This window comes from Nyctereutes procyonoides, unplaced genomic scaffold (genome assembly GCF_905146905.1).
Source record: "Nyctereutes procyonoides isolate TBG_1078 unplaced genomic scaffold, NYPRO_anot_genome, whole genome shotgun sequence".
Taxonomy (NCBI): Eukaryota; Metazoa; Chordata; class Mammalia; order Carnivora; family Canidae; genus Nyctereutes; species Nyctereutes procyonoides.
The window spans coordinates 1,625,800-1,652,054 of record NW_026575024.1 but is presented as its reverse complement, the minus strand read 5'-3'; the positions used below and the strand labels follow the sequence as shown (position 1 = coordinate 1,652,054).

General features: G+C 56.2%; 2 protein-coding genes across 3 annotated transcripts in view; one reads left to right on the top strand and one right to left on the bottom strand.

The window, feature by feature from the left end:
- TAF4 (TATA-box binding protein associated factor 4) overlaps window positions 1–18,404 on the bottom strand; it is a 65,988-nt gene extending 47,584 nt beyond the window's left edge. The window contains 4 exon segments of the mRNA XM_055344130.1: window positions 16,832–17,326; window positions 17,429–17,477; window positions 17,480–17,743; window positions 17,745–18,404. Of these exon segments, the coding sequence (XP_055200105.1) occupies window positions 16,832–17,326; window positions 17,429–17,477; window positions 17,480–17,743; window positions 17,745–18,341 (1,405 nt within the window). The 5' untranslated portion in view covers window positions 18,342–18,404.
- Window positions 18,405–18,931: 527 nt separating this feature from the next.
- On the top strand, window positions 18,932–20,730 carry LOC129498572 (translation initiation factor IF-2-like). Of its 2 annotated transcripts, none has more exons than XM_055307978.1 (2): window positions 18,932–19,247; window positions 19,474–20,730. In XM_055307978.1, exons 1-2 carry the CDS (start codon window positions 18,962–18,964, stop codon window positions 19,890–19,892), a joined length of 705 nt encoding a protein of 234 aa, XP_055163953.1. In that variant the 5' UTR covers window positions 18,932–18,961; the 3' UTR covers window positions 19,893–20,730. The 2 variants fall into 2 exon arrangements, with proteins under 2 accessions (XP_055163953.1, XP_055163962.1); XM_055307987.1 differs by having other exon boundaries at window positions 19,436–20,730.
- Window positions 20,731–26,255: the final 5,525 nt, after the last annotated feature.

Sequence of the window (26,255 nt, the reverse complement as noted above, 5' to 3'; positions counted from 1 at the left end):
CCCCACTGAGCCATCATCCTGACTGGTCTCCAGGCCAGGGAGGGGCAAGTGGGCCCAGGGTCTCCGAGCGGCCCTAGGTAATGTGCCTCACCAACCTGAACCTCGGCTACCTGTCTGCAACAGGGCAGCCGGAGGGCAGGAGACTTGGCTCACTGTCCCACCCCCGGGCACCCTTTCAGGTTCCATCTTATCCTCTACCTCCTCCTACCATCTGTCCCCTGGTCTGTCACCTGCCCTCATACAGGTGATATCTCTTACTCCCCCCTCATTTCGGCCTGACTGGACCAAATCACATTTCCTGAGACCTGGATATGGCAGGAGTCTCCTGAGGCTTTCCCTGCATGGCTCGCTCCTTTGACCGCCCTGCTCACTGATGGCGCTTTCAAAATACCCCCATTCATGACAAAAACTCTCAGTAAGCCAAGAAAAAAGGCAACTCCCTCATCCTATGGATAAAGATGATCCACAAAAAACCTACGGCTCATATCCTACTTACCAGTAAGAAACTCAAAGCTTTCCTACTAAGATGAAAAACACGGCAAGGAGGTTTCTTTAGCTGCCAATCCTCCACGTGGCACTGGGAGTTCTAGCTGGTGCCACACAGAGGACAAAGTAAAAGATGTACAGACCGGAAAGGAAAAAGCAAAACACTGTATTTGTTCATAAATCACAAGACCGTCCAGGTAGAAAACCCGAAAAAAATGACAAAAGAAATCCCTGCAACTAAACAACGGTTATAATGAAGTTGCAGGATACAAAGTTAGTTTACAAAGGCCAATCATTCTCATGCGCCAACAACGAATAGAATAGAATCTGAAATTAAAACACGTTGTCTGGCAGCCCAGGTGGCTCAGTGGTTTAGCGCCGCCTTCAGCCCAGGGCCTGATCCTGGAGACCCGGGATCGAGTCCCATGTCGGGCTCCCTGCACGGAGCCTGCTTCTCCCTCTGCCTGTGTCTCTGCCTCTCTCTCTCTGTGTGTCTCTCATGAATAAATAAATAAAATCTTTAAAAACAAACAAACAAAAAAACACGTTGTCAAACTAAAACCAAAAAACACAAAATACTTAGAGATAAACCTAACAAAAAACGTATTAAGATCTCCGTAAAGTCAACTAAAATCTCTGATGAATTGAATCACAGAACTAAATAAATGGGGATCTCTGGGTGGCTCAGCGGTTTGGCGCCTGCCTTAGGCTCAGGGCGTGATCCTGGAGTCCCGGGATCTAGTCCCACGTCGGGCTCCCTGCCCAGCAGTGAGTCTGCTTCTCCCTCTCTCTCTGCCCCTCCCCTTGCTCATGCTCTATCAAATACATAAAATCTTAAAAAAAAAAAAAAAAAAAAGAGCAGAGCCCTGAAATAGGCCCCATGAATACAGTCAACTGATGTTTGACAAAGGAATGAAGGCAACACGACGGAGCAGAGACCGGCTCTTCCACAGTCGGTGCTGAGCCCCCCGGACGTCCACCTGCGGAAAAACAAATCTACACGCAGACCTACACCCTTCAGGGAAAATCACTCCAAGTGGGTCACAGACTTAAATGTACCGCGTAAACTATCAACTCCTCGGGGATAACCCAGGAAGCAACCCAGGGGACCTCGGGGATGGCAGTGACCTTTTAGACACAACACCAAGTCAGGATCCGTGAAAGAGAAAGCTGACAGGCTGGTGCGCGTGAGAATTAAAAACGTCTGCTCCCCGAAAGACAACACCATGAGAGTGAGAACACAAGCCACAGACCGGGAGAAAACAGTGGCCAGAGAAACATCTGAGAAAGGGCCGTCGTCCAAAATACAGAAGAACTCCTAACACGCGGCAGCAAAAACACAAACCACCCGATTAAAAAATGGGCCAAAGCCCTGGCCGGCCCCTCACCACAGAGGACCCGCAGGCGAGCCCCTGAACTCACGCCCCTCGGCCTGTGTCACCAGGAGATGCCGGCGACGACGAGCGAGACGCCCGCACGCCCGTCAGAAGGGCCCAAGCCCACCGCGCCCACGATGCCAAGCACTGGCTGAGATGTGGGCCAGCAGGCACTTTCATGGGGTGCTGGTGGGAATGCAAGATGGCACAGCCTCTTTGGAAGGTAGTTTGGTGTTTTGTTGCAAAACTAAACATATTCTTATCCTATGATCCAGAAATTGTGTTTCTTGGTATTTACCCAATCTATTTCTCGTGAAAACTTATGTCCACACAAAGAGTTGCACACAGATGCTTACAGCAGCTTTATTCATAATTGCCAAAACTTGTAAGCAACCAAGATGCTCTTCAGTAAATGATGGATGATGCACTGAGGAAGGGGATCCCTGGGTGGCTAGGTGGTTGAGCATTTGCCTTCGGCTCAGGGTGTGATCCTGGGGTCCCGGGATCAAGTCCCACATCAGGCTCCCTTTGAGGAGCCTGCTTCTCCCTCTGCCTGTGTCTCTGCCTCTCTCTCTCTCTCTCTCTCTCTCTCTCTCTCTATCTCTATCTGTGTGTGTGTGTGTCTCTCATAAATCTTAAAAAAAAAAAAAAAATACACTGTGGCAGACCCAGAAAATGGAATGTTCATCAGTGATAAAAAGGAATAACCTCTCAACAGTGAAATGGCAGGGCAGAGCCACAAATGTACATCACCAGGTGAAAGAAGCCAACGTGAAAGGCCACACACTGTGTATGCCAACTATATGACACTCTGGAGAAGGAACAACGGCAGCAGGGGTCGGGGTCAGGAGGTGGGGGGTGAACAAGAGGAGAACAAAAGGTTTTAAGGGCAATGAGAATACTCGGTACAATACCGGTAACAGATATGTGTCTCTATGTATTTGTCCAAACCCATAGAACCTACACGCGGAGATGAACCTAATGCAAGGACCCTGGGTGATGATCAGATGTCAAGTGCTGGTTCACGGATCCTAACACATGTACCCTCTGCTGGGAGACGGACAGTGGGGAGGTTGCACATGTGTGGGGGCAGGTCACATATTGAGAAATCTCTATTTTCCTCTTAATTTTGCTGCGAACTTTAAAAAATTAAGTTCTTTACAAAACAAAAACACATGATCCCTTTTAGTGGTACCTGGAGACTCCAGGGAAGTACCCCAAACCCCCTCAAAAAGTAGCCTGTGGGGGCACCTGGGTGGCTCAGTTGGTTCAGCTCAGGTCATGATCCTGGGGTCTTGGGATTGAGCCCATTGCAGGGGGGGGGATGTCCCTGCTCAGCGGGGAGCCTGCTTCTACCTCTCTCTGCCAGCCACTCCCCCTGCTCGGGCACTGTCAAATAAATAAATCCAATCCCCCAAAAAAGTAGCAGCCCACAGATAGCTGGCTGGCCAGCAGAATTATCTATTGCCCACACCTCTTCCCCCACCAAGAGCCCACTAAGCCAAGAATGAAGGAAGGGACCCCCAAAGGTCAGGGCAGGATATCCAAGCTCTAGGCAGAACTAATAGCCACAAGATCCTTTCCTAAAAAAGAGAGGATATTCTGGCATCAAGAAGTCCCCGTCTAGTCCCACCTGACCACCACGAGACGAGGGGTGCCAAGGTGGCACAACGGCTCTCCCTCCCTCCTCGGTGCCATGCTCCCACCGGCCAGGACCAGCAGACACTCCATAAAAGGCTCAACAAGACAGAGACCTCTGCACCTACTACATGCCCAGCACCGTCCTGGGCGCGAGGCGTCAGTGGAGCTCCCCTCTCAAGAAGCCACCCGGGAAGAGCACAAAAGGTAGGGCGCCCGAGACAGGGGAGGACACATGTCAACAAACCACCCAGACACAAGAAAATGTTCCCGACGAATCAAAAGGAATTTCAGAAAGAGAACAGGCAGGTAATTATTTTAGAAGGGAGCACACTGCCCTCCACCTGGAGGCACCGCAACATTGCGGCGGGCAGCGCCTCCGCAGGGCCTGCTCTCCGGCCACTCCCGGCCAGGCCACACGCGCATCGGGCTCCGGGCCGGGGGCCACGAGTTCGCCACCCGCGGTCCTCCAGGCGTGACTCGAGGGCGCTCGGGCAGACAGCAGCACCAAGGACGAAGCTGGGGCTGGCTCAGGGGCTGGGAGAGCTGTGTCCCCGGCCCCCACGTTGCCAGAACCAGCCGCTTACAGGGCCGTGCGGCTCCGCTATCCCAGCCCGCCCCCACCCCCACGCGGAGCAGTGACCTTCATCCCAGATAACAGTCTACACCTGACCCTCCAGCCCCGCAGGCCGACTGCACCCTGCAAACCACCTCTGCACAGCGACCCGCTCTCCGGCCAGAGTGCACCTCTTCCAAGGGAACCCTACTTCTGGTTTGATGGAGGACACGGATTTCTCGTGATGACGTAGTGCTTCCGTGGCAGTCAGGCCACAGTGCACGCCGCCCCACATAAAGCCTGGGGACAGCCGCCTGTCTCCCTGCCAGTCCCAAGGAAGGACCACCGCCTCTCATGTCCCCTCCCTGCCCCCAGCAGGGCAAGCTCTTTCTCTCACCCCCCGGGGAGGTGGGGCTGGCCACTTCAGCCCCTTACCCTCCCTCACCCAAGAGGCTGGTCGCAGGAACTCGATGACACAGCCCTCTCAGGACTCAGGGTCCCTCCACCCCAGCTCCTGCCCTCTCTGCCACCTTCTCCGAGGCCTAACCAGACACCCTGCAACTCACAGCAGCTGGGACCAGCCTCCCTGTCTGCAGCCTGCCGGCTGCCCTGTCCTGTGGCCCTGGGCCCTGGCCCCCCACTTTCCCCCTCTCTCAGCCTCTGGAGCAATTGCTGACTTGTCTGTAAATACATCTGGAGTAACCACGAGCCACGGGCAGCCACCAAGCACCTGAGTGAGCCATAGGAAACAGGATGCTCGTGGCTCAGGAGGACAGGCATAAGGAACGGCACGTCAACCTGGCAACACCTAGACACGAGGGGTTAAATAAGATACATTCTCATCACCGACTTCATCTTGGTGAACTTTCACGTTTCTTGTCCTTTTATTTTCTTTTTAATGTTTTTCTGGTTTTTAGTCCTTTTAAACATGCTACTAGAAACTTTAAAATCTATACGCAGCCTGCGTCACATTCCTCCTGGAGAACATGGGTCTAAAATCTCCAATCTTCAGGAAAAAAAGTCCAGAAACAAAAGAAACTGTCCTTACATTCCATTCACATGGCCCCAAACCCCCTCTGAAACAAGTGTCTCTAAACGGTATCTGAACACCCCAAGATCACTTCCCCACCTTCCACTGAGGACTGGCCTGTTCCAGCCTCTGGGAGCCACTGGGGGCCATACCCAAAGCAGCTCCTTCCTCATCTCCCTAACTGGCCACCAACACACAACAGGTGAAGACACCTCCTTGATAAACGCCTGACCCCATGACCTGACAACCCTGGGGGCCCCCCAGGGGCTACCCTGTGGGCTCTCCTGGGGGTTCCCCAGGAGGCTCCCCCTTGCCTCACCTGTTCTCCTCCCCAGCATCCTTTGCTAGCTCCTCCTCTGTTCCACCTCTAGGTGTCAGAATGTCCCAGAACAGGTCTCTGGCCTGTGTTCTTTTCTCCCTGGCTATACTGCGCCTCCTCCAAACTTGGTGAGCACATACCCTCATGGTTGAAAATAACATCAGTCTCTTTTTTTTCTTCTTTTTTTTTTCTTTTTGAAATTTATTTATTTATTTATTTATTTGTCTTGAAAAGAGAGAGAACACACGCAAGGGAGTGCACACGCACGCGGCCAGGGTGTGGGGAGGACAGAGGGAGAGAGAATGTGAAGCTGACTTTGTGCAGAATGGGGAGCCTGATGCAGAGCTCAACCTCACAACCCTGAGATCATGACCTGAGCCGAAACCAAGAATCGGATGCTCAACTGACTGTGTCGCCCAGGCCCACCGCCGCCGCCTTCCCCCCGAAACTTTTTAAAGTAAGCTCTACACCCAGTGTGGGGCGTTAACGCACTACCTGGAGATCAAGGGTCCCATGCTCTTACAGTTGAGCCAGCCAGGTGCTCCTAAAATATGTCTTTTAGGGACCTTCCCCCCCAACTCCCAACCCTGAACCCACTTCTGAATTTCAGACTCACATCTCAATTCCCCCCAGCCACCCCCCTTGAATAGTTGGACAGCCCACACTACACATCTAGAACCAAGAGCCTGAGTCTTCATAAACAGACCCAGACCATCCTCAGAACCTCTCCCGCGTGTGGCCCTGTCGACAACAGCCTGCCAGCATCTCGTGAGCTGACCACTCCTCCCAAGGCAGGAGCCCTGGGCACAGCGTGAGGGCCCCACTCGCAAATGACACAAGAGGGGATGAAGAAGCCCTGGTGTCTCCGTGGAGCAAAATACCACACAGCACAGGATGGAAGAATCGCTTACGGCAAAGACCCCACAGCCCAGCACCCTTCCTACAAACTTAAAACTCAGATAAAACACCTATTGAACAACGCTTAAGAAGAGGCCATGAGCAAGTTGGAAACACAAAAACCATGGGGTCAGGACGACAGTGGCCACAGGCTAGGGGAGGTGGGGGCTGGACGGTCGCGTGGGATGCTGGCAGGGCCCGGCCCTTCTGCAGGTGGTGCCTGCAGGTGCTCGTTAAGCTATTTAAATGACCACATGAAACAGCCCCTGCAGGGACCAAAGACTGTGACCAACCCAGTTCTACGCAACTAAGATCCAAAAACATATCCTGTTCCCCACTAGTCTTCCATCTCAATTAATGGCCTTTCAAACTCATGGCGTGTCTACCAGGCGGACAGACCACAAACACCTCCAGACGACGCCCTGACTCACGTCACGGGCATCCCTGCCACGCGAGCGACGTGCAAGTTCACAGAACACGGCACAAGCTGTGGCTCTCTGCCCGCAGGGGCTCCTGCCTCGCCAGCTAGGTGAGGCGGCCGAGAGCCCCCGCCCTGGACGGGCTCTGCACCGCCTGCCCCACCGCCAGGGCCTCCTGGGACAGGCCTCAGCGGGCCACGCACCTGTCCCAAGGAAGCGCCTTGCTCTGCTGAGGAGCCACAAAGACCAGCGTCCTGAAGCAATGTGGGAGCCTGGGCCTGAATGATGAGCAGAAGCACCCAGAAAATAACATCCTTTGCAATGGGAAGAGCAGCTGTGACCCAGTGTGTGCCCTGGGAGCAGGTGGCGAGGCTGTGAACCCCCCACGGTCAGGCCACCATCAGCCCAACGAAGGGCCTCATGCAGCTAACAGGTAGCACAACACTGTGGGGAGGTGGGGCATCCAAGGGACCGAGACCCTTGACGCTGCACTGGGCATCTACTGCTTGACAAGTTCTAACTAAAACACACACAATTACAAGAGAGAACACTCCAGGCGTCTACCCCTCAAAACAAGTGGTTGTTAAGTATTATAACAGTTTCGGGTCTCTCTAGGAAAAATAAAACATGCAGAGAAAGTCAAGGTCCCAACCCCAGGCTCATCCCAGCACCCCAGGGAGTCAGAGTGCACCCTCTGGCGCCCTCCCACACTGGGACACACGCATGCTCACCACTCGTGGACCCGAACGGTGTGCACCCTTTCACAGCTACGGCCAGGGCTCATAGCACGCCTCGTCCCCAAGCCACCTTCCACACACGGGGCACCTCTGCCGTCCAGCATGCCAACGCCAAGCAGAGAGTGGGCTCCCGCACGCCACTGCACGCTGTCACACACCACACAGCCACTCATATGACCGTGTCTCCACGGGCCTAAGGCTGGCAGCCTCACAAAGGCCAGGCCAGCGGCCTTCCCACTTGGGGTACAACAATCTCCTAGAGGCCGGCAGCCCCACCCACTCCAGGACACTCTGCCAGGACCCTCACGGTCACCACGCCAGCCTCGTCCACAATCATGGTCAGAGACCCACACGGAAGTACGTCTGGACCGTGAAACCCCCAAAGCTGGGGGGGGGGGGGTTGGCGGGATGGGGCAGGCTCCACCATTTGGGATCACGATCCCAGAGAGCACCCAGTAAGGAGTGTCCAAACCTCCCAGCATGAAATGAAAGCCAGGGTTGGCCCCCTGAGCATCAGGCCCAGAGTGGCCAGGACCCTTGCCTGGACGCGCAGGGCTCCAGTGGGCTCCAGTTGTGGGCTCCTGTGGCCCATCTGCGGGCTGTGTTGACCGTGTCACTCTAGAGCTCTGGGAGACATTCTGAACAAAGTTTCTCAACTGTTCGACACGTAACGAGGTGGCACCAACCCTGACTATCTAATCAGTCCAAAGCAGCAGAGAAAACTCTCGAGTGTCCAACACGGACTACAACAGACAGAGGCCTATCTTGAGCTGGACTCTCGTGTGAAACAGCCTGGCCCCTGTGCGTGCGCTGCCTCAAGCGGGTGGCAGTGCAGGAGACGCAGCAGGAAGGAGCAAAGGCGCCTCAGGGCCCCCGCCCTCTCAGTGAAACGGCTGAGGGTCTTGGAAAAGCCACTCACCTCTGCGGGTCTCGGTGTCATCGGGACCACCTGGCTGTGGAGCCCTCCGACGCCCGAATCTGTCCATCAGCACACGGCAGGGAGCCCAGCGCGGCACACGCCTCGGCGAAGCCACCGGGGTGTCAGCTCCAGCCCTGCGTCAGAGGACAGGATGCCCATCCCAAGCCGTTGCCACACATAAAAAGGCCAAGAAGCCAGGAGATGTTTGCTGCCTTAATGACACACGCTCTGCTTTATAAAAAGCTCTTAAAACAAGAGCTGCCCTGTGTCCACCTCCCTGGAGGGCTGGTAGCGCTCAGCATCGCCCCTTCCCCGCAGCGGGCTCCCTGCTCTCGGCCACCTCCCTCCTCCCCGCCCCTCTCCCCTGGACAGAGTGGCCCAGGCGGTAGCCTTGCTGCTCTTCTAGGCAGAGACTCCCTTGGGGGCCTCACTCTCATGGCCAAAAGCTCCATCATACGCCATGTGACTCCCAAATTCAGACCTCCCGCGGACTTCACCCCCCCCCCCCCGCCCGGCCCCCGCCTCATACTCAGCTACCTCTGGGACACTTGCTCAGAGGTGGCATCACAAACTTCACATGCCAGACAGGCACGCGGTCACCCGGCCCACTCCTCCTTCACTGCAGTACCCAGACTGGGTCACCCCAGAACTCTCAGTTCCTTACCGCCACACCCTGCTGCCCGCCCTGCCCCTCACCACCCACCCCTGCCATCCACGGGCCACAGACACGAAAGAGATCTCAAAACACAATTCAGGTTCTACTGGCGCCCTGCCTAAAACCCTCCAGCGGCTTCCCACCAAACCTGGGATAAAGTCAACCCCGTGGCACACCTGGATACAACGGCTCTGTGACCGAGCCCCACGCATGTCCCAGGGCCCACGCTCGGGCCTGTGCACCTGACCTGCCGTCTCCTCTGCCTGGAACCTGGGCCCCGGCTGCGCACACAAACCCCCTTCTCATCGTCTCCGTGTCCAGGTGACAGCTCCATGCCAGCTGCTCAGAAAGGCGTCCCGGCCCAACCAGCAGTACCCTCGGTCACTCACTCTCTGTGCACTGTTTATTCCTGCATCACATTCGCCACGATGACAAAATGTGCTCACAGTTGCCAACCGCCCATCCCCACCCCAACTCAAGCACCCCGAGAGCAGGGGCTCTGTTGGCCTCGGGACTCCTGGGCTGGACCCCAGCACCCACATCCGCCTTGCTCACTGGGTCAATGCACACCCTAAAACTAATGGGCCACAGTCTTGACCAACATCTGTGGAGAAAGGTTTAACCTCATTTAGTCAAAGAAATACACCTTAAAAGCAGATAAAACCTTCCAAGGAATCCTTCAGAATGGTATCGATTTCTAAAAAGTCCTATTTTGGCCATGGTTCTAAAAACCATGACGTGAAAGTGGAAATGGTTCAGCCTTCAAGAAGGCAATTTGTATCAAAGGCTTTGAAACGCTCAACCCACCAGACGCACGCAGAGCTTCGCACAAAGACGCTCACCTGAGGGTCACGTACAACAGACGAGGGGCCGCGAGTCCCCGCAGCCCAGCCCGGGGGCCTGCGGGGAAGCCTCGGCCTGCGGTGGTGGGGGGGCGGCCCAACAGGGGCGCTTCAAAGACCACCAGGGGCGGGGCACTCGCCACACAGGCCGGGGCGGGTCGCACGCGGGACCACGGGGATGGGACTGCGGACCAGTCGAAGTCCCTCCGCACCGAACACAGGCTGGGAGGACGGGCGCCAGACCGAGCCCGGAGCCCGACTGCCCGGCTGCACAGGCAGGGGCCAGGAGTGACTTTCTTTCCTGCTTCGTGGTTCTCTTTCCTTCCCCAACTTCCCACAGTGAATGAAACTAATTTTAAATCAGAAGAAAAAAGGTGGGAAAAGAAGTCCCTTTCAAGTGACTAATAGTTCTCCAACACTTTGTAGCGCCACTAAAACCTCAATCAACAGCGCCCTCCCCTTCTCCTCCCCGATGTGGGGGCGCGGGCGACGCCGCTGCTCAGGCTCCCACACCACCAAACTCCACGCCAAGAAGGCCCGACCCGTTACCTGCTGTTGCACTAACCCGCGGCGTCTGTCTACGTAAATCCGATACGGATTATATTAAAAACCACCCAGACAAAGCTCCTGTGTGAAAGGCGTGACAATGCCTTGGAAAGCTCTCCTCACACACCGGCCCCGTGCACTTTAGCACAAAGGTTAAGAGTGGAAAGGCCGCCTTCCCTCCTCTTCCAGCCCTGATGGTAACACAAGACCGTCCACACGGTATGGCCACCCCACGTCCCCAGCACCTCCCTCCCTTCCTGAAGCCCTGGGTCCCACCGGCTGACCCCACCAGGCCTTTCGGTGCCCTCTGCGGAGCATCCAGGCCAACACCGGCCGCTTTGACCACAGGGCACAGGCCTGGCAGGCCGCGCACAGCACCGAGGAGGAGGGCTCAGCTGTCCTGGCTCCTAGTGTCCCGCTCTGTCCGCGAGCCGTCCGCTCAGGCCGCTAGCCGCCCTGAACACGTCACTGCAGAGCTACAGAACCTCCTAGCTGCTTTGCTCCTCAGTTCTAAAATCTAACGTCCAATTCAGTGCGGTCATAAAGAACTGTTTTAGGATTTCCCCAACCTCTGGAGCTGGAAAACGATTCCAAATATGCTCCTTGGGATGGGAGCTCCCCAGTATTGCTGAGGATGTCCCACATTACCTGGTCACACCCTCCTCATGAGATTAATGGTCAAAGAAGCACTCTCGACCTCCCCCACCCCGGGCCACAGAGAAGAGGCAGAGAGGTCCCATTAGACTCCGGCTTCAGGCTGAAAGAAGGCCTGCAGAGCGGCCGAGGGGCTCTGAGCCTCCAGCCCCTCCACGCCAGGCTCGCCCGCCTGCACCCGGAAGGCCTCCATCCACCAGGCCGGCGGCCACAGAAGAAATCAAGACACGAAGGAGAGAGAACCCGCACGCTTGTCAAATTGGAGGGGGGGCAACTGTGGTCAATGTCGGCATCTCTGTGTTTTGAAGGTTTTTGATCTCTTAGCCTAGATGTTTAAGGACATGTAAAAAAACAAAAAGTTGTCATCGAAAGTGTTCATGGCCCTCCCGTAGAAAACATAAAGTTCTCAATTTTGAAACAGAACTTCACCTACCGCACAGGGTGTTAAGAAGCGTTTATCGTGACCTTACGGCACGGGGGGTCACGTGTTCATAATTTACAATGCCCCCACCCACAGCCACCTCGGGCCCAGCTGGCAACAACTGTCCCTCGCCCACAGTGCCCGGCACCAGGGACAGAGGCTCCCGCTGCAAAACTCACCTCTCTCCCCTGGTTTTCCTATCACAGGCCCGTTGAAATAAACGGCTGCCAAGCTCCAGCCTAAGAAGTCTAGGAGGAGAGCCCTAAACAGTAACTGTTTCCCAGAACAACCAAGAAAACCTGAGGCTCCTGCTTATCAGCACACGAGGAAGAGTAAAAGTGCTTCTGATTCTGAGAACTTTGCAAATTCCCCAGACCTAAGGCAAGTTTCTCCAGAGTCCTCTTAAATCTCTGCTTCAAGATTTTCAAAAACAGTTGTTAATTATGTCTTAATCAACTCACACATGACGAGCTATTTATAAAAAAGCTGTCTTCAAATGTATCATTTCAGATGAGGAAAGCTCACATCTACGTACTGAAACGGGCCGAAGCATACCCGGAACGGCCTCTATTTTGATTTCGCGGGGACAGACGCAGGTGCCCCTGCTGCTCTGCCCCGCTGGGCTGAGCCGCTTCATTCCCAGAGCAGGGTCTGAACTGGGTCGGTCCCGTTCTGATCCAACGCCGCTGCCGGACGGGACCCGGTGCCCACTAGTCAGCAACTCTGAGCAGGGGTAAGGGCAACTTCTGCAGCACAAGTGAGAGCCCGGGCACTTGCCCACCACGGCCCAGGGGCAACAGAACAATCCTGGGGGCCGCGCCCCTCGGCCCCTCGGTTCACACTGTTCCTCCACAGCCCAGGTAGCAAAGATATGCCCCTTTCCTAACCACTTCCTGACAAATGTGCGTCCACCCCACACCCCTCACGTGGCAAACATAAAGGACTTGGAAAGTCCTCGACTTTTCAAACTCCAGCGATTCTGCCGTAAGCACACAGCACACGCTGCCCTCAAGTACGGAAAGCAGCAAGAGAGAACAGACGCCCCAGGCGGGTCGAAGGGACCCCTTCCCCCGTTACTGCCCAAAGATAAGAACCACCAGCTCCAAAAGACACCCACGTACGCCTAAAACACCATCCCCACCCAACCCCCCAGTCACCAAGACGGCTTTGTCCACCCTTAGGATGATGGGGACAGTCACGGGCAAAGCCCAGACAAGGGTGTGAGGAGGAACGGCCTCCCCTCCAGGCCAGCAACGCAGAAGCAAGCGCTCAGGGAAGCCAGCTCTGTCCTGCGCTACGCAGGGCTGTCCGGTGCTGGTCGTGTACCGCTCCCAGAGTTCTTTTTCTTTTCCTTACAAACGTCACTTACCGAAGCACGTCAAAAGGAGAACTCTAAGGCCTGTGGCCCAAAGCGAGCCCACACCCAGGCACACTCCCTCTGCAGGCAGCTGCGCCCGCTGCCCCCATGGCTGTGGGACACGTCCCCCACATCTACGACGTGCCTGTGACAGCGCTGGCAACGTTCTCACTCACGGAACCAGAGTCAGCCACCGCACCAGACTCCCCAGTGGCCCAGAACATGTCCAAGTTTGGTGCAGTTTTGATTGAGAATCGAGCAGTCTTTAGACTTCACTGCATCTACAGCAACATGACGCTTGAAAACCAGAGAAAAATGGAATGTGACTGGGATAGTACGTGCACAATAAACGCTACGTGATAGCACTGTGTCCCGTTCATCCCCATCAGTTCTACAGTGCTCCATGAAATGGTCAACCCTGCTTCCTAGCAGGCCAACTGAGGCTCAAAGAAAAAAGCCCAGAGCACCCTCGAGTAACAAAATCTAAACTTCTAAACACGTCCCTCCTGCCACAGCACCAGCTGCCAAAGCCGGCCCGTGACTTCAATGCTGGGCTCCCCCACGTCCTACTGCCCGGCTTGGGGCCAGCCCTCCTGGAACCAGACCTGACCCAAACAGTATAGTCAGCCACCACTGGGCTGTTCCTTTCCCCACCGACAGATACCCGCACTCACCACGGGTGGGAATCAGCGCCCCGGCCACCCGTCCTTACAAGCAAGGATACTAGCTAGCATCGAGAGTATTCACCTTAAGGAAGGAGCAAGCCCATGTTCCCAGGCCGAAGCGTCGACGGCAGGAACGGTGCTCTGTCCTGGAATGAGAACCTACACTGTGGCCAGACCTCACAGTGATAGGAGGACAAACTCATGTACGCTGCAGAAGACTGCTCATCTGCCAGGGCAAAAGATCACCTTCAGAAATGAGCATCTGTAATGAAGCATCTCTCTGGAAAGATCTCTTAAAACCATTTATGCACATGCTAATTTGGGTGTCATATCACTTTTTTCTTCTTTCAGCTATAATCATAATATTACTTCGATGTTACGACTTCCAAGCTGTATGACACTGGTGCTTTCCAGAGTTCTTGGGACAGCTGCCTTTGCAGGAAAAATCCCTTATCCATTTTTGTCATTCCCACGACAGATAAAATTTAGACTCTGGTACCTTCAAACAAGCAAATCAACTATAGTAACATAAACACTTCTTTACAAAACCGTCCTGACAGAGCACATCAAGACGGATTTTGGTAAAACCAAAGTCCACAGAGGCTCACAGCACGCAGTGAGAGTGGAGCCTGAAGGCCCAGGGCTGGCTTCAGGCCCTGGGGAGACCTCGGTCCCTCCTCTGCCCAACCTGGAGCCCCGGCCTGCAGGAAGGCCAGGTCCTGAGGAGCAAGACTCTTTCACACACACTCCAGCTGCCAGCAGTCCGTGAGCTCACTTGACACCTGTGTGCAGCCTGGAAAACCCTGCCCGCCCCTAATCCCCTCCTCCCAAGTGTTTGCATCTCTGAGTTGTAACAAGAATGAGCTGTTAGCCAAGCATAGTTATTTTTACAAGTCACTTCCACCTCCTCTTTATACGTCGTCGTATGATGAAAGACTGCAGTGAAGAGAGGACATTGACTAGTAGAATTTAGTATTTCCTGACCAATTATATAACTAGAATATTCACAATCTGTCGTCTCAGTTTACAGAATCATACTATTTAAAAGAAAGAACTTTGTTCCCGGGTAATAATCTTAACCATTGTTTTTTTTTTTTTTTTTTTTGCCTTTGCTGTTACAGAAGTGAGGTGATGTGAGAGAAATCGAGAGTTCCCAATTGGCGGGGGTCAGAGGTTGGGGGGCAATGGAGACACGGATATAATCTTTTCTATTCTAGAGGACATCTGTTGCCCAAATGTCAACACGGGCAGCTCTGTGCTCTTAAATACAGGGGGCTTAACGCAAACACTCGTGACAACTCTTGCAAAGAGTCAGCAGTTTACAGCTTTTTTCAAGCGGCCGTCTACTAGTCACACAAAGACATCTCTGATGGTGACATTAGAACAGAAGATAAAAGTGAGTCCAGGGTCAACATGACAAAGATGGCAGAGATGCCCCTTCCCAACCACGGCTTCCTCCCTGTGCCCCCCCCCCAGCAGAAATAAGGAGGGGGCTTCACTGGAGCCAAGGCTCAGACCCGGGATCCGGCCAGCCCCAAACTGCCACACCTACAGGCCCAGCGAGCCAGGCCAAGCGCCTGCCCTGCCTGCCCTGCCACACCGACTGCTGAGGAGCTCACACCAGGTTTAAATAACAAAAGTACAGCACAGGGAATGGTCTTTGCTGGGAGTCAGGCAAGTGCTGAACAGTGTGGGACCACCGGAAAGGCGCTTCCGTAGACAGGTAAGGAGTGTCCTGACATTACGACCTGACGTACCACAACCACGAATTCCCTCCTCTAAAGGTCACTAGAGATCAGCCGTATTGGCCGCCGAACAGTCAAAATACACAAAAGGAGCAAAACAGACGCTTCAATCAACAGCACCACGACTTTGAAAAGGAAACCAAGTGTGTTGTTGTAGGGGGCATCTCAGCCCCTCTCCAGCACCACCTTTCTCCCTAAGAGCGAGGCAAACCCCCGCAGCCCCAAAATGCGGGTGGGGGCTGCAAGCTTTCCCTACTCCTGCCCATATAAAAACACCCCCATCAGCTTTGGCCCCAGTCCGGTGCTCACAGGCTCTGACAAGGAACCCTCCCCTTCTTAAGATGCTGAAATTCTGTCAAGGTGACCAACGGCTCTTTCCAGAGCGCACGCGGGCACAGGGGAGGTGCTGTTTCTACTACTCCTGCCACGGCGGCGGCGGCCGCTCCACCAGCACATGTTACTACACGGCAAGGGAGGAGCTCTCCAGAAGCTCAGCACTGGCAGTCCACGCAGGCGAGGTGCAGAGGATGCAAGAGAAACAGGGGCGCCTCCACCGCTAAACTTTCTCTCTGCCTGGGAATCCCCAAACAAAGCAGCATGACCCGGGATGCTGGGGAGGCCCTTCCGCGGTCAGGCCTGAGGGACCCTCACCAACGGCCCAGGCGACGCGGGAGACGAAGGACACGCACGGGTGGGGACCCCGCAGCTCCGTGTCAGCAGGCGTTGTCTGTACCTCTGAGAGACCCGCTGCTGTCCCCGGATGGTACTAACCGAGACAACCGGGCACCCTTTAACCAGCACACCGCGCTGCGGGCCACTGTGGCCACAGGAAGTGCACAGCACAGCGCAGAGGCAAGGACGTGGACCAGGAAGGGTGTGTGCCCGAGGATCCCTCCAGGGCTCACCTGGGATCCCTGCCATCCTGGGGTTAGCAGGGAAGCGGAAGCTTTCCATGCAGGCTTGCCCAGCCACAAGGAAGGAGTGTCACTACTGTGCCTGACCTCACGGATGGGGGGGGGATGGGGGGGGATGGGGGGGATGGGGGGGATGCCCAACCCTCCATCCCAGCCCAGGATAACAGAGCAGCAGCAGCAGAGTTCAGTGAGGACACAGGCCAGACACAAGTGCTCCGCAGAAGCAGGAGGGGAAGCACCAAGTGCAGGGGCCGCATGGACCGGCTCCATCACCATCACCCCTCGGCCTCTGCCGCGAGGGGGGGGGGAGGGGAGGCGGGAAGGGGGCGGGGCGGGGCGGGCAGGGGCACACGCGGCCGCGGTGGGAGCCCAGAAACTTTGCAACGCAAGGAGCGAGCACGCGTGAAGCGCGGCCCCAGGACCGGGACCCCCGCTGCCCCGGCACCCCGGGCGCGCGCACACGCGGACACACGCGGACAGACACACGCGGACAGACACACGCGGACACACGCGCGCACACTCACACGCACACTCTCCGTCCCCGAGGGCAGCAGCCGGGCTGGTCGGCCGCAGGCAGGCCCGCGCACCCCCCGCACCCCAGCGCCCTGCCAGCCCCCCACAGCTCCCCGGCCTCCCGCCCGGCGCGGCCACTCACCTGGGGGCAGCTGGAAGTTCTGGATGTTGGTCGGGTTCTGGGGCGGCTGCGGCAGGCGGGGGGCGAGGACCGTGGGCGTCAGCGTGGCCCGGATCCCGCCGCTGGTGGCCGACGGCGTCCTGGGCAGGCTCTGGGGCGCCGCGCCGGCCGGGCCCTTGGGCAGCCCGCCGGGGGCGCCGGGGGCGCCGGGGGCGCCGGGGGTGCCGGGGGCCGGCGGCGGCGGCGGCGGCAGTCCGGCGGCGGCGGCGGCGGGCAGCGCCCCTTGCATAGTTGGCCCGAGGATCATGCCGGCCCCCGCGCCGGCCGGGCAGCTGGTCGCCAGGGCCTGGGGCGGCGCGGGCGCCGGCTGCACCGCCGTCTTGGGCGAGTCGGCCTTGGCCACCTGCGCGGGCGCGGCGGCGGCGGCGGCGGCGGCGGCGGCGGCGGCGGGCCCGGGCTGACTGTTGGCGGCGGGCGGCGGGGCGGGCGCGGGCGCGGGCGCGGGGGCCGGGGCGGGCGCGGGGGCCGGGGCCGGGGCGGGGGCGGGGGCGGGGGCGGGCGCGGGGGCGGGGGCGGGGGCCGGGGCGGGCGCGAGGGCGAGGGCGGGCGCGGGCGCGGCGCTGCCCCCGTTCTGCGCGGCCGCCGGGGCCGAGGCCGGGGCCGGGGCCGGGGCCGGGGCGGGGCTGCGGCTGCGGCTGCGGCCGGGGGGCCGGGCGGCCGGGCCAGGCTGGCGGCGGCGGGCGGCGGCGGCGGCGGCGGCGGGGCGGCGGCGGCGGCGGCGGCGGCGCTGGCGGGGGCCGCGGGGGCCGCGGCGGGGGGCGCGGGGGGCGCGGGCGGCGAGGGGGCGCGGGGCGCGGGCGCGGCGGGGGCGCCGAGGAAGGGCGGCGTCTGGATGACAGTGGCGGCGGCGGCGGGCGTTGGGCTTGGGCGGCGGCGCGGGCGCGGGCCCGTTGTGGAGCAGGCTGACAGCAGGTGCGGCGGCGGCGGCGCGGAGCGAGGTCCCCAGCGCGGCGCTCCCATTCAAAGTTTGCGCGGCTCCGGGGCCGCCGGGCGGGCCGTTGCGGGCGGCGGGCTGGGCGGCGGGCTGGGCGGCGGGCTGGGCGGCGGGCGCGGCCCCGGGCGCGCAGGCCCCGGCCCCGGCCCCGGCCCCGGCCCCGGCCCCCGCGCCGGCCTCGAGCGCGCTCAGCTTGGCGGCGGGCCCTGCGGGGACAAGCGGGGCGGCGCGGTGAGGACGCGGGCCCGGCCGGCGCCCGCCCGCGCTCAGGCCGCGCCGCGCTCTACCTGCGGGGGGCGGCTCCGGCGCCGCTGCGGGCGCGCCCTCGGCCGGCACGGCCGCTCCGGCTCCGACATGGTTCCCGAGCGCGCCGGCGGCCGCGGTCCGCGCCTCGGGCGCGCGGGGCGCCAGGTGGTGGTGGTGGGCCGCGCTGGCCGCCAGCTGCGACTCGAGCGAGCCCACCAGGTCGCTCACCACTTTCTCGTCCACCTCGCTGTTGAAGAAGACCTCGTCCAGCAGATCCGAGCCCGCCGCCATCTTTCCTCCTCGGCCCGCCGCCGCCGCCGCTCGCCGGCGCTGGGCGGGGAGGAGGCTCCGCGCGGGCGGGCGGGCGGGCGGGCGGGCGGGCGGGCGCGGGCGGGGGGCGGCGCGCGCCTGCGGGGCGGGGGCGGCGGCCGGGCGGGCGGGGGGCGGCCGGCTTGGGGGGGGGGGGAGGGCGGCGGCGGCGCAGCGCGCAGGCGCGGCGGCACGCCCGCCCCCGCCCGCCGCCCGGCGCGCTCCCATTGGCCGCGGCGCCCCCCGCCCGGCCGCCCGGCGCCTCGCGATTGGCCGCGGCGCGCGCTTAAAAGGCGCGGCCAATGGCTGCGAGCGGCAGAGGCCGGGGCGCGGGCGGGCGGCCTGGGCGCGGGGGGCGAGCGGGGGGCCCCGGGCCGGCGGGCGGGTGGGCGGGCCGGGGCCGCGGCTGGGGTCGCGGTCGCGGCCGGGGCAGGGCGCGGGGGGCGCGGCGGGGGCCCGCTGGGGGGCAGCCCCGGGGCTGGGTCTTTGTCTGCGCTCGCTCCAAAATGGCTGCGGCCGGAGCTGACGGGAGCGCCGGGCGGGCGGGCGGGCGGGCGAGGGAGGGACGCCGTGCTCCGAGGCCCCTCCGCGCCGCCGTCGCCATGGCGGGGCCGGGGAGGGCGAGCCGGCGGCGGCACGCGGCGGAGGCCGGCGCGCCCCGGGTCCCCGGGTCCCCGTGCGTGCGGCGGCGGCGGCGGCCCGAGCGTCCCCGGCGGCGCCTGCCTCGGGCGGCCCGGCCCCGCGCGGGGCCCATAAATCACGGGGGGGCGGACAGGCCCGCGGCGCGGCAGCCGGGTCGGAGCGGCCCGCGGGGACGGCCTCTGCTCTTCCTGTTTCCTCTCCTCCCGCCGACCGGCAGCGTGACCCAGAGGCCGCAGGACGGGTCAGGTACGGTCTCCTGCCGGCGCGGTGCGCGGACGGGCGGGGGGACGGGCGGGGGGACGGGGGCGGGGAGGGGAGGGGGGGGCGGGGAGGGGGAGGGGCGGGGGCCGTCGGGGGGCCGGGACCCACCGAGCTCTCCGCGGGCGGGGCTGCTGCTCGGCCGAGCAGAAACGGGGAATTACGTGTAAAATCAGAGTCTGTAAACCTTGACGACTAATTGGACGGTTTGAAGTGAACCACGCACAAGCATCGGCAGGTGCCTCCCGGCCCCCCCGCGTGACGACGGCGGTCGTGGCCCCGCGATGTCTGCACCCTCGGAGCGCCCGGACTGGAGTGCGCGTGGGAAGTGGGCCCAGGGTCGGTCCCCACTGTCGGGTCGCCCCCTCCACGCGGAAGCCTCCCCACAGGGAGCTCGGCGGTGCCACGTGGGGGCGCCCCCCCACTCACCGCACCCGTGGGTGCATGCCGCCTCCACTCCTGCCTGCACCAGGCCTGCTCCCACCTGGGTGCCGACCTCACCCCAGGGTGCTGCGGCGCAGCGTCCAGTCCAGCAGGAGGTCTGCACCCCCTCCCACCTCACCCCAGGGAAGAGGGGAGCTGCCCACCTTGAGAGGGAACAGGGCAGCCCTGGGGCTCCTGCCCTCCTCCTAAGGGGGGGACACCCCCCCCCCCCCCCCCCCCCGCTGCCGACCTGCACACCTTGCTCACTCACCCTGAGGACTTGGGGAATTTTCTTGAATATCTGTGTGGCTTTACCTGTGGCCACAAAGAGTTATGACTTCTACAGCTGGAAAGAGACCTCCCACCTCACATAAAGGAAAAAGGGACAATGAAAATGAGTGTAGCTATAAAGACCAGGTTTGTTTTTTTTTTTGTTTTTTTTTTTTTAAGATTTATTTATGATAGGGATCCCTGGGTGGCGCAGCAGTTTGGCGCCTGCCTTTGGCCCAGGGCACGATCCTGGAGACCCGGGATCGAATCCCACATCGGGCTCCTGGTGCATGGAGCCTGCTTCTCCCTCTGCCTGTGTCTCTGCCTCTCTCTCTCTCTCTGTGGCTATCATAAATAAATAAAAATTAAAAAAAAATTTGAAGAAAAAAAAAAGATTTATGATAGACATAGAGAGAGGCAGAGCACAGGAGGAGGGAGAAGCAGGCTCCATGCCAGGAGCCTGACACAGGACTCGATCCCGGGACTCCAGGATCAAGCCCTGGGCCAAAGGCAGGCGCTAAACCACTGAGCCACCCAGGGATCCCCAAGGCCAGGTTTAAACATGGGAACACATTTGCTGTGACGACGGCAGAAACCCAAAATGCAGTCCTGCTGCCTGCCAAGCCAAAAATGTGCAAAACCATGGGTGGAAGGAAAGGCAACTCCCCAGGCCAGCAGCCACGCAGGCCTTAGTTTATTAAACAGTATATGGTCTTTTCAATAAAAAAGAGAAAGCATCACTCACTTAAATATAAAAATAAACATAACCAAAACCACACTTTCCGTGTTGCTCCAGTTATGTGGGAGATAGGCAGCGTCCAATGTATTATCTAAGCTTTTGTTGTCCACCTCGAATACTACATAATAAAACAAACAAACAAGAAAGACCTGCAGCTAGCTGGCAGCTGGTGGCCTGGGCCTGGCTGCCAGAGTCCCATCTGACAGGTGACTTCCCCACCCAAGCTGACAGTGCTCCTCAGCACGTCGGGCCTAGCAGAGGACGCCCGCCATCAAGAATGGATGCACATCCCACGGTCAAGCTCGTGAACACATCACTGATCTGTAGATGCAGGCCCATTCGTGTCTTAGGGTCATCAATGTTATAAATAGCAACTTACAGAGAAACGAGAAATTTATTCTCTCACAGCTCTAGAAGCTGCTTCTGTTGGCCCCGGGGGCCCTGGGCTTCGCCACATCCCTCCAGTCTGTGCCTCTATGGTCACATGGCTTCTCTATAGCATTTCATCTTTTGAGGACACCAGTCATTGGATGTAGGGCCCACCTACTTCAAAATGGTTTCGTCTCAAAAAAGGGTTTCATCTCAACACAGTTCAATTAACTGTGCAAAGACACCATTTCCTAACAGTGTCACACACTGAGGTTCTGGGTCAATGTGAATTTTGGGAGACACCAACCCAATACAACATATGACCAGTTTGTCCACTTATGGAGACAAGACGCACAGATAAATCAGAAGGCAGCCATCTGCCTCATCAGCCCCTTTGCCCCAGAACAGTAGCCTGAGGCCTGAGTCTGGAGTGGAACCCACCAGTCAAGGCTGCCCCTCCCGCTGCTGCCTGGGAAAGAAGGTGCAGTGGCTGAAATCTGTGGCCACCAGTGAGAAGCAAACTGGTGCACTGAGCTCTCCACGCGGGCCAAGCCCATGTGGCAGGTGAGGTCCAAGTTTGGGAAGGTTGTCAGCAGCCCAGGGTCTCTCTCTCTCACGTTGGAGACAGAAACCTGGGACTCGGACCCTAACGCTGACGGATGCAGGCAGGCCTCCTGTCAGGCTGCCAGCACTGACCAAGCGCTGGGGACGCCAATCAGATGTCCGCTCCTAAGTTAGAGTCGGAGGCAGGCCTGCCCCCTCCGAGACTGACCCAGATCTGCTGGATGCGGGCTGTCTGCAAACTCTCGAATGACTCATTTACAACAGCTTCTTGGCTGACTCCCACAAAGAGCTAACTACGGCTATCACGGATGGCTTCTACTGGTCTAGCTCAGAGAGGAGCTTACTGCAAAGTTCAGGTGGGAACTCTGAGAGGTCAGCCTTCCTGTGACATCTCCCTCGACACCCGGAAGTGCAAGCAAGAAACAGCCTTCCTCTCAGAGGGGCCTGATGGCGTCCTGAGTCCCCCTTACTCCGAGGGGTGCGAGGCTGCCAAGCTCCATTCTCTAGGCATCACGCCCATCAGACGGTTTTCTTCAGGTAGAATCGCTGATTGCTTTGGTTGATTCCTAACAGAATTTGCCCCTCGCTCAGCTTAAATGTCCAGTTTAAAAAGCCCAAGCCTCAATCCCTGAAATCCTACCTTCTCGAAAACCTTAGCTTCGTTGCAGGTGCTGTGGGAGATGCGCCAAACCATACATCTTGTCATTAGAAACGCTTATTTCATTAGCATTAATTGTTTGGACAAGATCCATAAAGCTAAGATTTTAGGCACTGACCATTAATGCTAGGTAGGATGTAAAAAAAAAAAAAAAAACCACAACATTTACAAAAGCATCAAACAACCAAATACCTCAAAATAAAACAGAGCACAAGACCAATGGACAGAAAGTTGTAAAACCCAATTGAGAGAAATTTTAGGAAAAATAAGTAAGTAGGAGGATACATGGAGTTTAAGAATTGGAAGGCTCATTATCGTAGAACTGTCATTTCTTCCCAAAATGATCTACAGATTTTATACAAAGCAGGTTTTAAGACCCCAGTAGGGTTTTTCCACAGAAATTGGAGGCTGGGCTTCCATTTCCAGTACAGTAGAGTAGCCTCCTGGTGAACTAGCCTCCCCCAGCACTATGAACTGTGCACGAAATACAAAAGACCACTTACTGGAGTCGTCCGCGGGAGCACGGGCAGGCAGACGCTACAGAAGTGAGCTGCCCGCTCCACTGCTTCCAGCCTAAGGGCAGGCTGCAGTCTGTCCCACCCGGGGTAGATACGACATGGGAGTCCTTCTGTCCTGAGGAGCTGGGAGACAGAGCTGGGCAGCGACAGCCTCTGGGAAGTACCGGGGCATCCCAGAGGTGAGGGAGCGAGAGAAGGGGAGGCCCAAATTCTGTTTATAAACTGCGCCTAAATTTCCAGGTGACACTGGAGCACAGGCATGTGGCAGACTGCAAGCAACTAGGCTAGGAATAAAAGAACCAAGATGAGGGACACCTGGGGGGCTCAGCAGTTGAGCACCTGCATTCAGACTAGGGCGTGATCCCGGGGTCCCGGGATCGAGTTCTGCATCGGGCTCCCTGCATGGAGCCTGCTTCTCCCTCTGCCTGTGTCTGTGCCTCTCTCCCTCTCTCTGTGTCTCTCATGAATAAATAAATAAAATCTTAAAAAAAAAAAAAATGAAGTCTAGCACGAGATCAGAGCTGCTATCCATGGGACAGGGTTTGTAGCCTGAGCCCGGCCAAGTCTTAGCCTGATACCAACACAAACATGAAATAACAAGACCAGCTCTGGAGATGTGTGTGTATGAGTCCAAAGTCCACAGAAAATAGCACTCGACCCATCCAGGAGACAATTCAAAATTAATATTGATATAAAAAGAAAAGGAGAGTGTTAGCCATTCTCAAACAAAAACAGGTAAGTAATAGAGATTGATCTCTGATGTGACCCAGGTAATACTATTAGCAAACAAGGATTTAAAAGTAACTATTTTAACTATAATCACTGATGGAAAGGAAAATATGTTTTCAATGAGTGAAAAGATTTTTTGAAAACCACAACAGAGGGAATCCCTGGGTGGCTCAGCAGTTTGGTGCCTGCTTTCCGCCTGGGGGTTGATCCTGGAGTCCCGGCCGGGATCGAGTCCCACGTCGGGCTCCCTGCATGGAGCCTGCTTCTCCCTCTGCCTGTGTCTCTGCCTCTCTCTCTCTCTCACTGTGTGCCTATCATAAATAAATAAAAAAATTTAAAAAGTGGAAATTCTACAACTGAAAATTAAAATATCATAAAGTTAACTGAGGGATGCCTGGGTGGCTCAGTGGTTGAGCGTCTGCCTTTGGCTCAGGTTATGATCCCTGGGGTCCTGGGATCAAGTCCTTCATCGGGCTTCTCACAGGGAGCCTGCTTCTCCCTCTGCCTGTGTCTCGGCCTAACTCTGTGCTCTCATGAATAAATAAATAAAATCTTTCTTTTTAATCTTTTTAAAAATAGAATGTATTCAATTTAAAAAAGAAAGAGTGGGAATAAATAAAAGCCCAAGGATCTGTGGAATAATTTTAAAAGATCTACATATGTGTAATTGAAATCAAAATGAGAGGTGAAAGAATGCAAGAAAAAGTATTTGAAAAAATAATTCCTAGCATTTTCTGTATTTGGTAAAAGATATGAATCTACATACTTGAAGAAGTTCCACGATCCAATCCTCACGTAAGGTAAATTCAAAGAAAACCATGCATAGGCCCATCATAGTCAAACTGCTAGAAGCCAAATATAAAAAGAACAATCTTAAGTTAGTCTAGAAAGATGACACTTGTCATCCAAGGAACAATACATTGATTTTAATGACTTCTCATCAGAAACTATGGAGGCCAGAAGAGAATGGAACAACATCATTAAAAAACTGAAATTGGGACTCCTGGGTGGCTCAATGGGTTGAGCATCTGCCTTTTGCCCAGGTCATATTCCCGGGTCTGGGGATCGAGTGCTGCATTGGGCTCCCTGCAAGGAGCCTACTTCTCCCTCTGCCTACGTCCCTGCCTCTCACTCTGTGCTTTTCATGAATAGGTAAATAATATATTTAAAAAAAAAAAAAAAAGAACTGAAAGTCTGTCATCACGTTTGTAGAATGTCAAACCAGCTTTCAAGAATGAAAGTAAGTATATTTTAACATAAAAGAAAATTTTAAAAAATTCTTACCATCAGACCCATATTACAGGAAACGCAAAATAGGGCATTCTTCAGGATGAAGGAAAATAATGCCAGGTAGAAACTCAATCCTTTTTTTTTTTTTAAGATTTTATTTATTTATTCATAGAAACACACAGAGAGAGAGAGGCAGAGGCACAGGCAGAAGGAGAAGCAGGCTCCATGCAGGGAGCCCGATGTGGGACTCGATCCAGGGTCCCCAGGATCAAACCCCAGGCTGCAAGCGGCGCTAAAACGCTGCGCCACCGGGGCTGCCCAGAAACTCAATCCTTTAAAAAAAAAAAAAAAAAAAAAAAAAACTCAATCAGCAAAGAAGGAAGAATATCAGAGATGATCCATACCTGAATAAATATAAAAGAGTACTTTCCTCTGAATTCCTCTCAAATCCACACATCTGTGCAACAGTTCTAACGTTGAACATTGTGGGGTTCTTCCTATACATAGATGTGATACACACAACTCTAGCACATAACATGCCTATGACATTGAAAGGCTCTACAATTGGTGGGCTTCAAGACTATATTAACTCGCACAAGACCATGTGCTGTGATCCCTAAAGCAATCGCTAAAAACACACTAAGGAGTAGACTTAGAAATACAATAAATAAAACGGAATAATAAAAAAAATACTCTAATGACCCAAAAGAAAGCAAAAGAGGACATTTTTTAAAGGAGCAAATGTAAAATTATAGCCCTAAATCCCACTAAATCAATCATCATATCAAGTATTAAGCACTGAGTACCTCAATTAAAAGGACATAATGCCATAATGGCCTCATAGTACGAGGAACAAAAATTGATAGAATTAAATAAATAGATAATTCAGAATCATTTTTGGAGATTTTAACACTGATCTCTCAGCACTGCATAGAACAGATGAACAAAAAAACTCAGGACACAAATGACCTGAACACCATGAGCTGTCTTGACGTCATCTTAATCCAACACACCCAACACATTCTTTTCTGTTGTATACAGTAGGTTGTATACAGCAAGATAAACCAAATGCTGACCTATAAAACAAGTGTCAATAAATGTAAAAGGACTGAAATCACATAGAATATGTTCTCTAATTACACTAGAATTAAATTAAAACCAATAACAACAAGATAGCTATGAAAACCCCTAATATTTGGAAACACCTCACTAACCCCGGGTCAAAAAAAAAAAAAAAAATCACAAGGGAAATTTGAAAATATTTTGGACTAAAAGCTACTGGAAATACAACATATCAAAATGTGTGGGCTGCAAACCAAAGCAACGCTTAGAGGGAGTTTTCATTTTTAATGCTCATATTAGAAATTGACACATGAATTCTAAAATTCATACAGAAATGCAAAAGGTCAAACATAGCCAAGGTAATCTCAAAGAAGAGCAAAGGTGGAGGATTTACACTAGCGCACACCCAACCACTGTGGTAATTAAGACAGTAG

Coding starts and splice junctions, on each gene's coding strand:
- LOC129498572 (XM_055307978.1), top strand. CDS start 18,962: ATGGCGGGGCCGGGGAGGGCGAGCCGGCGGCGGCACGCGGCGGAGGCC. Junction 19,248..19,473: donor GAGGCCGCAGGACGGGTCAG/GTACGGTCTCCT, acceptor GACGGTTTGAAG/TGAACCACGCACAAGCATCG.